This window comes from Chenopodium quinoa, unplaced genomic scaffold, assembly GCF_001683475.1.
Source record: "Chenopodium quinoa cultivar QQ74 unplaced genomic scaffold, ASM168347v1, whole genome shotgun sequence".
Taxonomy (NCBI): Eukaryota; Viridiplantae; Streptophyta; class Magnoliopsida; order Caryophyllales; family Amaranthaceae; genus Chenopodium; species Chenopodium quinoa.
Window position 1 is genome coordinate 7,900,708 of NW_018742205.1, and position 15,068 is coordinate 7,915,775.

The 15,068-nt window shown below is 35.2% G+C and overlaps 2 protein-coding genes across 4 annotated transcripts; one reads left to right on the forward strand and one right to left on the reverse strand.

The window, feature by feature from the left end:
* Nucleotides 1-586: 586 nt before the first annotated feature.
* Nucleotides 587-5,966, reverse strand: LOC110731904. Of its 2 annotated transcripts, XM_021911826.1 has the most exons (9): nucleotides 5,322-5,966; nucleotides 4,991-5,043; nucleotides 4,006-4,063; nucleotides 3,789-3,834; nucleotides 3,466-3,564; nucleotides 3,203-3,271; nucleotides 2,909-3,113; nucleotides 2,350-2,483; nucleotides 587-2,059 (listed from the first exon to the last, which is right to left on the reverse strand). In XM_021911826.1, the coding sequence occupies exons 1-9, from the start codon at nucleotides 5,615-5,617 to the stop codon at nucleotides 911-913; spliced, it is 2,109 nt and encodes a 702-aa protein (XP_021767518.1). In that variant the 5' UTR covers nucleotides 5,618-5,966; the 3' UTR covers nucleotides 587-910. The 2 variants fall into 2 exon arrangements, with proteins under 2 accessions (XP_021767518.1, XP_021767523.1); XM_021911831.1 differs by having other exon boundaries at nucleotides 4,006-5,033; nucleotides 5,322-5,414.
* Nucleotides 5,967-7,548: 1,582 nt separating this feature from the next.
* Nucleotides 7,549-14,640, forward strand: LOC110731928 (E3 ubiquitin-protein ligase Praja-2-like). Of its 2 annotated transcripts, none has more exons than XM_021911845.1 (3): nucleotides 7,549-7,730; nucleotides 7,924-8,017; nucleotides 12,561-14,640. In XM_021911845.1, exon 3 carries the CDS (start codon nucleotides 12,561-12,563, stop codon nucleotides 14,208-14,210), a length of 1,650 nt encoding a protein of 549 aa, XP_021767537.1. In that variant the 5' UTR covers nucleotides 7,549-7,730; nucleotides 7,924-8,017; the 3' UTR covers nucleotides 14,211-14,640. The 2 variants fall into 2 exon arrangements, with proteins under 2 accessions (XP_021767537.1, XP_021767542.1); XM_021911850.1 differs by having other exon boundaries at nucleotides 7,549-7,703.
* Nucleotides 14,641-15,068: the final 428 nt, after the last annotated feature.

Sequence of the window (15,068 nt, forward strand, 5' to 3'; positions counted from 1 at the left end):
AGTAGTATTTACCAATATAATACAAATGTCAATTGCATTTTTTTTTTTTTTTTTTGAGGCAAGTCAATTGCATTAGTTAGTTAAGCCTAGGGATGATATTTAATTGCTCGAATAAATCCCATTAAAATTAATTCCTCTTTGTAACAAATGGAGACTCAAGCTAATGAGTGGGTAAACTTCCTAAAGCCCCGGTTTTTTCTAAGTAGAGTGTATGACCTAACTTTTTTTTTTTTTTTTTCTTTTTTTTATTTTTTTATGCTTAAGCAAATCTGACTTATTATTTTGAGACAAATTCAAGGAAGAAACAATTTCAAAACATCATATTTCCCATAAATGAAGTAGCCTATATGGTTTTTCTATCATATTTTAATTGTTGGAATGATATTGTTACACAGTTACTAAACATGAAAAACACATACAATAACTAATCAACTCATCAAACTTGAGTTGTGCTTATGTCTATACAAGTTGAAATAGTTCTAAGCTTAGATTAACTTTGTCAAGCTTAGAAACTGTTTTTAATTGATTAACTAGTTGGCTCGAGTTATAAGTAACATACATGTAGTACTTTAGGGTACAACAAAAGTTTTATCAATGAAAAATATATTTCCTCCATCTAAATTTATTTGGCCACTTTTCATTTTAGGTTGTCCTAACACTTTACTACTCAACAAAAATAATAATAAACATATCCTTTTTCAATCACAACAATGTGATCATTGATCGATCCTTTTTCGTCATTCATTCCAACACACTATAATTTACTTAACTCTTTCAATCAACAATAAAATGGCCTCCAGGCTGCCACCAAAGGGGGGAAAAAGACAGAAAGAAAGAGCAATAAAAGGTTGTAGCAGTGGACATCATAATGAGAGGATTATTAGTGGTAAGATGGCAATATGCTATCACCTTAAGTATAAAGTTTAGGTAACTGAGTCTTCATAATATAGGGTGATGTCATATGATGGTTTTCAAGATAGAATCCATGATTGTGGTTGGTGTATCCGCCAGACGCCTTCCCAAAGCTGATTTTAGATGCATTTGGTGAGAGGCTGCTACTATTCAGCTCCGGAGGCAGCTGCAATGCCGATCGTTGTCCATTTGTGGTAGAGCTGTTTTCAAAAACTTCATCACCCAATTTTCCCATACTCAGCTTTAAATAAGGAAGATTAAAGTTAAATTGGCTGGATATTGATGATGGATGCATATTAGTCACGTCCTCATATATTGCTGCTTTGGCATGACCTGTAGAGGAAAGATGGTTGAACTTGGTTGCTTCAACCAATCCAGAATAAGATTTCACTTCACGAGTCTCTAAATTGTCATCTTCATAAGAACACCCAACTAGATAGCTTGGACTTGGGATAACCTGAACCTGATTCAAGTCAAAGTTGTTGCCAGCCTGAAATTGTTCCAATATTGTCTCTTTCACAGCTGGAAGCATTGTATTCAGATGGCAGCTTAGCGTGCCACCATCTTTCAGCAGCACTCTTGGTCTTGCAAATTCAGTATTTTCATTGTCCTTGCTACTAGTGTGGGTCATGACATCCAATTCACCATACTGATTTACAGAGATTTTTTGTTTAAGTTTATCTCCGCTAGCAATGGCAGAAATACTTTTATTGTATTTCATGTTGCCTTGAGCTTGATCCCTTAAGACACAATCGCTTGTTCCCAGGCTTGTACATGGGATGATAGATTTAATATCTACAAAACTTTTGGCCGATTTCTCTCCACTTGTGCTAACATCACTTGTTTTCCTTATGTCATTGGCTGTTTCAATGTCAATCACACGGTGAGATGCAGCAAGATTTGTGCTGGGTATGGTACCACATAACAAAGAATTAGCAGGTTCTTTTTGAACAAGAGATGAGGCAGCAGGGGCTTGAGAATTGTGGACAGAAGAATTGTCCCAACTATTCATTTGAGACCTACTACTGGAGGAGGATTGCATCCATAATCCTTGCAATTTATTTTTTGCAACTCTATGAGCTGTAGGTCCCAAATTTCTAGCAAACAACATCAAGCTTTCTTTGTATCCAGACTCCTCCAGATTTTCCTGCAAACAGAAGATATAAACTCACTCGCGCAAAAGGGGGAAGAAATAAGGGTGTCTCCAGTGTGAATGCACAACCAAATGACCTTGGCTTCATATTAAAATATAAAGAGCAACATAAATTGACATACGAGCAACACTGATAGGCATCTATGCCCATCTAGCTAATACCAATAAATCTAAGATAACCACTTAATGCAGTCAGCTGACGAATCTTTTCATAACCTCTGCTTTCTCAAAACTAGCTAATACGGAAAATAGGTACACGGAGACATATAGCAATAAAACCTTACAGGTATGAGTGGTTTTGTGCCGCAAAATAGTGGTGAAACAGCTGAACTTGTTTCATCAAACAAGCAAATCCAAGATTTGTATGTAGAACGCCGATCAATTCCAGAAAAAGAAGTTTTTCTCTCTTTTCCAAAACCTGTCTTCAAAGAAGAGATGTTACCAAGATGATGCATCAACTATGACTGTAGAGAATTTTCTCATCTGAGGAGCTTACAAAATTAAAGATTTCTGCCAATTTCTGTTAGAGTGCATGCTTTTATGCTCAATAAGCTATAGAATTTCCTTTTCCTCTTTTTTTTCTTTCCCTTTTCCTGCTTTTCGTGTTGATGGGTGTAGGTTCCTATAGGCACACAATGTCCTGAACACTGAACTAAAAGCTATAAAAGAAAGAATGGCTTATGACATCACTTCTTTCTGTTTGAAGTACAAATTCCTTTTGAAAGTTGATGTATAATCTCACTGACTTGACCAACTGAAAAGGTTTTTCCTCTACTTGAGATGGTAAAAACATTAACAATTCCCAAAACCACAACTAAGAAGTACTTATCAATAACGACTGACCTTTACGACCAAGATCAGTATGCATGCTATTGGATCCCAAGTCCCTTGCTAGTTTCCCGGATGAGCCAAAAGTCAAACCACTATGTTCACCACCAAATTTTCTACTTGATCTTCGCCTTATTGCAGTGAAGTCCATTTTGAAATTTTTAGGATCCTTTTTCAGGACAAAAAAAATATTTTTTGCTAAATCCTCCAAAGCACGTGCCTGGGAAATTCAACTTTTCGTATCACAATGTGAAGAAAGTAATAATATTATAATCAGCACTTCCTACCATACAAAATATAAGGGCTAACCTGTCTGAAATACACAGTGGATGATGAATTGAAATGCATAGCATTCCCAAATATCAAATATACATCATGCTGCAAAGAACAATGACAAGTCAGATGACATTCAAATGTCTGCATTAAAAATGAGATAATCTGGGTAGATCACACACACACACGCACTCACGCACGTGGCACGCCCAAGCACACCCACGCGTGCACGCACGCACAACGGCACAAGCACACGCACACGCACACAGTTTGACATTGTGCTTATGGAGATATCAGACCTCAAACTGCTGAATATTCTTGTACATGCCTTCATGAAGTTTAGCTCTCATTGTGCCAAAATCCATTGGCTCTTTGATGATTTCATAGTACTCTTCGACCTGAAGATATTTTGGAAAATGACACTCTTATAACATATGTAGAAAACAAGAATAATATTACTACATTATTATACTCCCTTCGTATCTATTATACATGGTCAAAGTTGTGCGTTGGCACGTGTACCAGTCAAAGTCAAACTGATGCACTTATTTAGATACAGTGGAGTATTAATCAATAATCAAAATTGATGGGTTCAAAAATGATGATAGAAAGGGTAGCTAACCTCACTAGGATCCACCGGCTCTGCAAATATATCATATGTATCTCTCCTGAAAAATGAGAGTTGTTTATAATGGTTATGGAATTTGATTGGTACTTTGAACATTTTATAGCCAGATTTGCCTTTTGTTTCAAAAATGCAAGTAAAACTAAAAGTACACAAAGAAGATAAGACATCTAGCATTATAGTGATACTACTATGTGCAAGTAATTGAGTTTACCTTTGCAATGTGTCAAGGACAAGCTCAAGGCTACTTTTATCTGGTAACCAAGACTCATCTGCATATTGGAAATACAATTTGCTCCTTAGTATAAGCTTTGAATCTGTATAGCTCACTAGGATTAGAAAGTGAAAGTTATTTACTTTATCTTCTAATGTGTGACACATAATCCTTACATGATTGCACTTAATGATCTTCCCCTTGAACAATACAGATAGATTCACACTCAGACCTGACAAAGCCAAGCTCTAAGGAGACACCAACATATGGGCCTTATCGGCGGCACAAGCCCTAGCACAGATGACATCTATCAGAGTGTGCGAACAATCCAACCAAACCTAGCTCAGATTCCAATTTATTATAACAAATGGAGGAGAGAAAAGAGAGAGAACCCACTCACTGTGCCCAAAGTGAGATTTTGTCCTAAATCCAATTGGCAATGGAAGAGTAGCCTACTTGGGTTACAAAGTGAAAAATCTTTATCTTTCAACATGGGGCACATAAAACTCACACAATTGCACTTAATGATCTGATTGATCTCCCCCCTCAAGTGTGAGACCATACACTCACCATAGAATGAACACGTATTAATATACACCCAAAGCTGAGCTTTGAGGAGACATCAACAATGGGCAAATTGGCCTTATTGGCTCAATCCTTAACACAAATGGTGCCAAACAGTTATTTAAGGGGCTGGGGCAAGCAGAATGAATCAATGTAATAATATGATCTGTACTCTTATGTGATGGTTTTCTTTAGACTTTATAACATAGTTTATCTATAGATCTGGATCAATTTATGAGAAGCATCGGAAGCAATAGATTACTCTCGAGATTAGAAAATTCAAGGCCTATTTGGATTTATAAATCTTACAGACGATGTAACTACATGCAACATAAGTAAAGTGACAACCATGTCTGTTTACTTAGCTTTGGGCAAGGGTATACATATCACTTTAGGTGGTAGGAGAGAAACATAGTCTTACCATCTTTTGAATGATCATCGCGATGACTTGGAGCTCTTTCACCCTGGTCATGGCTTATAGAAAATCAAAGATTGTAATCACTAAGTTATATAAAGCGAATGCATAATATAAAATTCACGAACATAAAAGTGAGTAGAATCAAAGTCTCAGTTGGCTGATTGTAATTCAATGTGATAAATGTACAAGATTATGCAATGGCGCAAAATAGAATTCATGAAATATGTTATTGGCAAATCACTAAAATGATAAAGAAAAGAGTGCATGATATCAAAAATATAATAACTAATATTGTTGTGTTATGTGTATATGTGTTGATAGAGCTAATGGTTACCTGTTGAGTGGACGTGGAATTTTTAGAGACTGTTTGAGTTCAAGCTTAGCACAAGAGCGTGAATGTGAGTCAAGTTTGTTGTCGTCGTCTTGATCATGATCAGAGTCACATGATGGTGGTAAACGGTGATGATGCTTTGACGTTGTTTCCCTTGATGCTTTGATGTTGCTTCCCTTCTGAGATGAAGCAGAGATAGAGCCAAATAGTCTGGGGCTCCTCCTCCTTTCTCCATCCCCAAAGTTGACTCTCCTCTTTTGTCCACCTCTTCTGCATAAATTGGATTTGTGTAATGTCATGATATACCTCAAGTATTATTAACTAGCAGATAAATCAACATGAATATGAAGTTTTTTTTTTTTTTTTTTTTAATCATCTCATCTGATTAATCTCAATTTTGGATTAAATTTTAGGTAAAATTATTGAAATTTTGGATTAAATTTTAGGTAAAATTATTGAAATTGACCACATACTTGCATTTCAAAAGGTAGCTGCTAATCACAATTATGATATATGAGTATAATGTATAAAAAGCAATTTGTGCCATATGATGATAATCACCTGGACATCTTCTAAAAGCTGACAAACTATGATTACAAACACAAAGCAATAGAATTATACCAACTAATTTATAATGTGAATGAAACATAATATACTTGATTGATTTTGTATTTATAGCAAATGAAATCATAACAATCAAGAGATTAAAAATACAAGATTTTCCACAAAAAGAAAATTAAAGATTATGCACCTTCACACTTGAATTTGAGGATTGAGAAGGCAAATTGGGGGATTCTGGTTTTAATTTGCTCACCAAAACTGGGAGATTTCTTTGAGGAAGTTCTGAATTGGTAAAGTCATTAACCCTTGATATCTCTTCTCTCTCCTCACTATATATTTCTTCATATGGTTATGAATATCTTATGCAGTTATGGTAATAGACTAATTAGTAATAGATAACAAGTTACTAATATACCATTCATTACTCAACTTTTCCATCTATTCCTAAACACATCTCTGTAATAAAACACAAGAATTAATCGCAAATTATTTCAATCTCAATCTCGATCTCCAATATTAAATAGTTTTTGGTCTAATAGTAAATTTAGGCCCTTTTCTTTTGAACTGCTCTGCTGCTTAAAAATAATAATAATAATAATAATAATAATAATAATAATTAATAATTAATATTTAATATTTAATATTTAATATTTAATAATAATAATAATTAATATTTAATATTTAATTATTAATAATAATAATTAATATTTAATAATAATACTAATATTTAAAGATGATGATGATGATAATAATAATAACAATAATAATTATAATAATAATAATAATGCTGAAATCTGCTCTGCTCTGTTGATCCCTGCTATGCGAAGCTTAAGAGAATAGGGCCTTAGTAGATTGTGAGACCACACTGCATTATTCACACTTTAGGAATAACCCAAATGGAACAATGGTATAAACGAAAAGTAAAAAGACTAATATAGGAATAACTCAAATGGAACAGTGGTATAACGATAAAATTACTCCATAATAGACTAATTTTATTACTAATGAATTACTCTATTTGGCTTGACTAATATGTCCTCTGCATTCGTGCGGTTATAATCGATATATTTCTTATTATGACATAAACTCACATATAAATAATAATATGGTAATATATTAACTGACAACAACTTATCATATGAGGCTATGTGTATGATGTAACAAACTGATATAAATAGTGTATTAATTAATTATTTTTTTGATAGAATCCTCTAATAAAAAAGATATTATCATGAACCCAAAATTCTAAGTTATGAAGGTTGAATGGAAGAAGCCCCAGTTTATCATCATATTTTCGCAAATAAATCAACATCTGTGATCACATTTAATGAAAAAATTTAATGATATATTCCTCCGTTTTTTTAGTTGACACCGTTTGATTATTACTCTATTCACACATTACACTTGACTCGCTTTTGTGATTTATGATACGATAAAACATAGTCATGTGAGATTTTGTTTGAATCGTTTCGTATATTTTATTAATATCCATTTTTTATAATTTTACAATGTTGATAATTAGAGATAATAATCGTTAAATATAATTAGAGATAAACGTTTTTAAAACTTGTATTTTTCCGGTCGAATAAACCCAAATCCAAACCATATGTCGAGTAGGCTTTAAAAACGACCCGATACAAATGACCCGAGCCGACCAGACCAGAATTCATAATGCACTAGTCTCCAGCCGGCGTCATCTTGACTTTAGTTCATGGGCTAGCAGTTGTGGACTGTGGTTAGGTGGATTGAAGTGGAAAAATGGCAATGAGAAAAAGCAATCCTCTTTGTCCCTTTTCTGTATTGAAGCCGAAGATCTATTCGTCTGTAAGACTTTCTTTTTTTTTTGAAAAGGTCTGTAAGACTTTCTGATTCCTTGTTTTATGAATTTTATTGCTTGCTTCATTTGCTCTTATTAGGTTTTATCTGAAATCCCAAATCCCGTATTCAGTGAGAGGAATTAATCTGCGCATAAATACATAATTGATTAATTGATCATTGGTAATTGATTAATTGATTGAAAATGTTGGTTGCAATGAAATTTTAGGATGGAAACAAATACTCAGCTTTGCCGACTGCGGTAGATTGGGAGTTTTCTTTGATTTGAAGAAGCGGTTTTCCTCATAAATCACCATTAGCAGGTAATTATATTCAATTATCTTGTATTGATTGATTCCATTCTGTTACGTATCTTTATTTTTGACTTTTAAGAACATGTAATCTCATTTATTTTGGAATAGTGTATTATTATAATTCATAAGTATAGTATTAGAAAGATTACCCCTTGCATTTGTTGGAATGGGGAAACATATCTCATTATCACCCGTATACATACAACAAAGGACTGTGTATTACATAAGAGGGATTAAACTCTATAAGCCCCAAAGCCGCTCTATATATATTTGTATTTAATCACACTTAACATATACTGGTACTTCGTGTCGTATTAGTGTATATCTTCTGCTATTTGCCGAAGGCAAACCATTTAATAAACCAGGTTATGTCCATTAACTATGCTGTCTTTGTTACCTACTTCAAACATCAGGACATCATTCTCAGGCTGTTGGAGGCTCTCTAGTCTCATCTGGTAAAGCTGATTGCATTATAAACTAATCCCTTTAAGGATCCTTTTCATTCAACTCTAATTGTTTATGATTTTAAAGATTCATCCTTGATGCATCATTTATTCAGTCTTGTGCTAAAATATTGTCACTGAAGACTCTTTTAGCTCCATTTGCAATGGGCAATTAGTAGAAGTTTTGCAAAATAGCAAGTCCAAAACACTTGCCCAAATTATTATTAACTCATGCACGTCCAAATTTTTTTTCTCAAAAATCAAGCTATATTTGAGATTGTGATATATGTTCAGCTTTGATAACAATGATGCTCGCTACTCATGCTCAATGAACTCTTCCTCAATTTGACTTATAAAGAACCTAAGGGATTCCCCATTAATTTCAAGGAGGTGCACTATGGCTATTTCTTTAAATCTTGTAGAATATGCTATTTTGACATTTTACTTCACCTATAGGAGGGTGTTTGTCTTATGGACACTAAAGGAAAGGTTGAGAGTTTATATCACAACTCAACAAATTCTTGTGTTTGTTTTAAGAGAATGAGAGATTAACTCTCAATATCTCTTACCATAGTTCCCTCCATTTTATTACCTAAAAGAGGAAAGGGGTGGGGGTGTTTGGAGGAGAAAGGGAGAGGCATGTTTAGTAAGGCCATATATGTGAATTTGTTGTTTAATCCTAACATACTCCTTCCAATCACCAAATAAGGGATTTGTTTTATTTTCATGAATTCTCACCCACCATTCCGCATTCTTAACCCCACCATCTACTCCCCAACACCCATTCTCGCATGCTAAACACCCCCAACTACTCATGTCAGATACTTTACTTGGCCAAGGTCATGCAAAGATTTTATTAAATAAATGTGTCTAACACTTGGGACACATACTCGTGTTTGACACTTCTAGTTGATTTTGAGTATTATTGCTTATCGATGCCATAGGTAACACCTTGTATGCCAATAATGGAATCCATCACGGTCTCCCTCATCATTCTTGTCTTTTTTGTTTCTTCATTTTGCACATTGTTCTTGTCTCCTTCCTTTCTTCCTTAATCTCTCTCCTTGATATCTTTTGGTTTTCACCTCCTCTTACATCTTCATCCCTTAATTGGTGATCACAAATATATAAAAAAAAATTAAAAGTTTGCCTTCCTATGAGAAATTACTCCAAACATTAATTATGAGAAAGTGCTCAAAAGAGGCCAAAAGATAAATTGGTGGAAGCTTGGTAGGATTATATTGTGCTCAGCTACTCCGTATAGCAGCATGAACTTTGACTAGTAGCCATAGCAACACAAACTTTTTCATTGGGTGCACAAAATATAAAACTTGGTATCGGAGATTTGAGAAGCTTTAATATTTTATTATTATAAAAAAATGTTTTGGATTGTGTACCTCGATTTAATTAGTCAGTTAAGATTTCGAGGGTTATTTAATCCTTAAAGGATCAATTTTAAGATCAAATTTAGCAAAAACTTACCAAAAATGCAGTGATTTGCATGCTATAAAATGCCTTGGTTAAGGTCTTGGGATCAATTTGCCAAATTTGAGGTCAAATTTAGCCAAAAAAATATTAAAGATTTCCCGTCTCCGATAGAATCTTTAGTGCCAGGTTTCATTTATGATATTTTGTGCACCCAATGAAGAAGTTTGTGCTGTTATGACTACTAGTCAAAGTTCATGCTGGTATGTGCACCTTGTTAAAAGTTCATGCTGTTAAGGCCAATTTTGCCTTCCCCCCCCCCCCCCCGAATTTTTCTTGTATTATATTTAAGGATTTGCTGGTTTGGTGGCATTAGATCCTCATTGGAAAATGTGATTGAGTCACTTAGGGTTAGACTTTTCTTTTTTAATTTTTTTTTTTTTTTTAAATTTACTAATAAGTTTTGGTTCCTTCTTGTATATTGCAACAATTTTATTATTCTGCACTTTTTTGGGGTTTATATTTGAATAGTAATCTTTCTGATATTTATTTAGAAATCATACACGAAGTATAGTTTTAATTAGCTTTGATACCAAATTTGGATCCTGGATTTGTTACCCTTTATTTAGTTTGGACCTTTTACATTTGACTCCAAAATCTGGACATTTTTATGCTTGATTTTTTAAAATTAGAAGCTTTTTCCTTTGGGGAAATAGCTCATTTTGTGGCTCGGATTGGGAGGCAAGGATGAAATTTTGACTATACTCATGGGTTTGTGCGTATGGCTTCTAGATTGGGAGGCAAGGGTGGTATCTTGACTGTCCTCATGGGTTGGTGCATATGGCTTTTGGTGGCAGAATTTTTAAGTGAAATTTGATGATCTTCTTATAGACCCATAATATAATGGCTTGCCAACCTATTGGAGGGGAAGGCAATGATGATAATTGGGGAGGAGGAGGCAAGATTGACTGGCTGAAGGAGATGGAAAAGCCATTGTAAAAGGTTGAGTAAGAATAAGAGAATTAGAGAGTGAGAGTCACACAAGAGTACAAGAGAAAGAAGAAAATGTTAGGAAAATAAGGAGTAAATGCCAGAAAATTGACTTCTTCTGGCCAGAGTCTTGGGTAGGTAGAGGTTTTTTGTGACAAATTCTTATATTGCTCTCTGATTTTGTTACGATCAGTTACCCTTCCTGCATTTACACAATACTGATAGACAGCAATATATGAAGAAAGATGGAATTTTATGGCTTTTTTGGTAACCGGTTGTAAACAATGGTAATGGGAATAGATTTGTATGTAAATTTGAAAAGAAAATCAACGTTCATTCCCATAATCAATCAAGATGACCCCAAATTTTCTATTTTTCCTCATAAATTTCATTCCCACCTAGTACCACTTCCCAAGTGGTAAATGGATTGTAATGGAAAAATATGAAGAAACACAAGTTTGGGGAATGCGAATGTTTTCCCGTGGAGATTGTTGGTTGTGTCCATACTAAATTACACTTAATATTGATTCCCACTACCACAATTTATTACTGGCTACCCAGGCCAAGATAATTAGAGTAAGGTAGTTTCTTGATTAATATTTACAGGAAAAAAAAAAAAAAAAAAAAAAAAAAAAGATTACAGCAGTGAGCATTTGAGAGGCTCACATACTCTCCCAGTACACTCATAATAAGGTCTCACTTCTCAATGCCCTCTCCACTCCCTCTCTTTGCTATTTATTACGAGTACATCAGTTCCTAGGATGATACACCTGCTCGGATCATCTTCTTTGTCCTCTTCTGGCAGCTCAGTCACCTTGCCTGCCCACAATTCCTTCTCTATTACCTGTTTGTCCTTTCTGGCATCTCACGTATGTAATTCTGCAGGTGTTCTGCTATGGTGCATCACAGATTTTCCATATTAGAAAGCTGCCTTTTTTACTCTATATACTCCAGACCAATCTATTTGGGTGCTTCGCAGAATCCTTTAATAATGAATTACTGTAGAGTGATGTTATACTCACGTCGGCATTTTCGTATTTTGTTTGAAAGATCTTTGTTTACAATTCAGAATCTATGGAACATTGTGTGGCCTTTATCTCCCAACTTTACCCCTGCCTCCTCCCCTAATCATCATTTATTTCATGTTTTGTTAATGGAGTAATATAAAGGGAAGTTTTAGTCATCTTTCTATGGGGAAATAAAGAAAAGTATTTTGTTTACTGTTCAGTACAATGGTTCTATGCCTTTTTCCTTTCAACTTTACCCTTTCCTCCTCCCCTAATTATTATTTGTTTGTGTTTCATTATTGGAGTAATATGAAGTAAAATGTTAGTCAATTATAGGATTCCTTGATTAGCATGCCAGGAATTAAAACAATAGATATATAAGAAGCAGAGTGACTTTTGATGTGCTATTTTCTGTCCGCCTTTTATGACATTTTACAATCCTGATGCTTTAATTGGTCTTTAAGCTTTCAATTGCTCATCCTTTTTTGAAATATGTTGAAATATTTTTTCTGAAAACTTTTCTCTTTGATCTCTGTATTTCTATTCTCAATTTTTCATGTAGTTAAGGTCTTTTGATATCTCGTTTGTATAATATGTGCCCTCCCACATTTTAAACCTTTTTCGTGAATATTACCTAATGTTCATCTACCTTTTTGTTGACTTTTGAATTGCCCTATATGCCTACAGATGGAATTGGACTTGCAAACTAATACACTAGTATCACCTCATTCCAATTTGCTTGGTCACATCAATAATGGCTTGACAAATGATCGTGTAGAAATGCCTGAGTCATGTGGTCTTTGTGGAAGAACTCTATCATTGGAGGATGAAAATAATAGTGGTCTCCAAAGTGTCAACATATGTGATGACTGTAAATTTTTGCTGGTTGAAGATTTTGGCACCCCAGCACACAACTCTCTTCGAAGAAGGGTCCCTGGAGGAAGGTCAATTAATGGAAGTTCTGAGGCGATTGAAAATTTCTCACAACAGTTCTCACAAATAATTAACCTAGCAAGACTTACTGAGCCTGAGCATGAAGATGTTCATGGAGATACCGATCCTAATGTGATGGTACTGCAGCCGGCTAGTTCTAATACAACACCTAATGGTTCTAGTAGATGGCGGAGACTATTTTCTGATACAGGAAGTGAAGGATTCAACTCTGATTCGTTTTATGGAGAGAGTGAATCTAATGTCAGCGTTGGTGGACACAGGATTTATCATAGTGATAGTGATGCTCTGTCTTTTAGTACTTATGAAGGTGACTCTGGTGTTTCAATTGATGGCCATACATACTTTGACATAGACTTATATGTCCAATCTATGGATAGAAGTGATGTTGACAGTGACACTGATATTGATCCAATGCATGCTGGTATTGTGCTCTGGAATTCTGATGAGGATGAAGTAGAAGATGGTGAGTGGGAAGAAGTTGATGCTGAGGAGAATACAGTTAGCCCTCGTGAAATTGGAGCTCATATTGACTCAAATGCCGGCAATGATTATTTTGTTGAACATAGTAGAACAGATTCTTCTGAGTTTGAGGGGATGATTCGCCGGAGAATTAGGGAAGTTAGGGACCTCCAGATTCCCAGCATCCCTGCAAGCATGGAAGTATTTGGTGAAGCACCATATAGTGGTGATCCTGCAGGTTATCTTGATTCTTTAGTATTTGAAGAATTTTTGGATCATCTTACCGAGACTGATAATGCAAGAAGAGGAGCACCTCCTGCAGCTGTGTCTTTCATTGATAAACTGCCCCTCGTAGTCATTACTGATGAGCATCTGAAATCTGATGGCTTAGCTTGTGCAATCTGTAAAGATTTGCTGATGATTGGCACTGAAGTGAATCAGCTGCCCTGCTTTCACCTATACCATCCATCCTGTATATTGCCGTGGTTGAGTGCAAGGAATTCTTGCCCCCTTTGTCGATATGAACTCCCAACCGATGACAGAGATTATGAGCGAGGCAAGCGCCACGCTAGCCATAGAATGTTTATTTCTGAAATCCAGCAGCAGGAGGGTAGGGATGATGTGTCAGTTGCCACTGATACAAGTGAAATGGGTGAATCTCAAGATTTTGTTGCTGCATTGGGTGATGTAGGTCCTCGGGCAATTTTTTCACATACCAATGGTAGGAGGGGAGGGTGGTTATTCTCGGCAGCCGCTCCTATAGTTGGCCTAGCGGGTATTGTCTTGGTGCTTTGGTTGGGCAATTCTCTAGCAGGAAGGTCAAATGGGCAAACTAATTCAAATGGTTGGCCTCCACAACCCATCCAACCTTCTGGTTCAGGATCCCGCAACGAGCGGGAAAAGAGGTGGTGGTGGTGGTTTTAATCATGCGGAGTATAAAAGATGCTGAAAGCTACTGCTTCTGCTCTTGTCCATAACTGTAAGAATGGGATACTACTGCCATAATTGTCATTGTAGGATTCAACGCTTCAGTTCTCAGAGTCATCAGGTTTTGAATCAACGGTTGCTAATGCAACTTTTAGTCTGTCTGTCTGAGCCTTCAAAACCACAGAAAGGGTTCTGTAAAATAATGATTTTGCTGATTGTATAGGGTCTTTGTATAGAAGATAGATTTGCTCTGTAGCTTGAAACTATCTGATTTCTTTATTTTACTCAAGAAACCCGGGCATTGCTTCCATTTTTCGTTAGGGTTGATCATTGTTCATGTGTCATGTGGCACTATCTACATCCAGATTATATTTTTCTTTCAAACTTGAATACATGACCTCAATTTTAAGGGTTTGTCATACAGTCATACATGTTATCCTTCCAATATACTGAATATAGATATAAATAAATGAACCTGAAAAAGATTTGATAATTACATTCATGCACTCTCGGTTGGGCTTGCTTAAGTCTATGTTTTACCTCTTGTTTAAAAAAAAAAAAAAAAAAGACATTTACATGCCTATGGCCTCACAAGTCACAACAGCACAAGGAATAGATGTTATACTGTAATGTATGAAAAGACATTTGCATGCCCACAGCACTCCTCACATGCACTATCTAATAGCTATGATTATTTCTGTAACAAAATCACAGCTTGCAAAATTTAGGCATTTAGAAAATGTATGATACATTGATACTTATTGAAGGAATACATTTATGATGAGACTCCAAATGACCAACTTTATAGCCGCTAAAAGACTGAAAAAAAAAAAAAAAAAAAAAAAAAAAAAAAAA

What these genes read in the sequence shown, in the direction of transcription:
- LOC110731904 (XM_021911826.1), bottom strand. Translation starts at nt 5,617, where the DNA reads ATGACATTACACAAATCCAATTTATGCAGAAGAGGTGGACAAAAGAGG. An exon ending in CCACTGTGTATTTCAGACAG is followed by an intron (nt 3,114 to 3,202) that starts GTTAGCCCTTAT and finishes TGAATTTCCCAG; the next exon opens with GCACGTGCTTTGGAGGATTT. An exon ending in TACTGATCTTGGTCGTAAAG is followed by an intron (nt 2,484 to 2,908) that starts GTCAGTCGTTAT and finishes CTTTGAAGACAG; the next exon opens with GTTTTGGAAAAGAGAGAAAA.
- LOC110731928 (XM_021911845.1), top strand. Translation starts at nt 12,561, where the DNA reads ATGGAATTGGACTTGCAAACTAATACACTAGTATCACCTCATTCCAAT.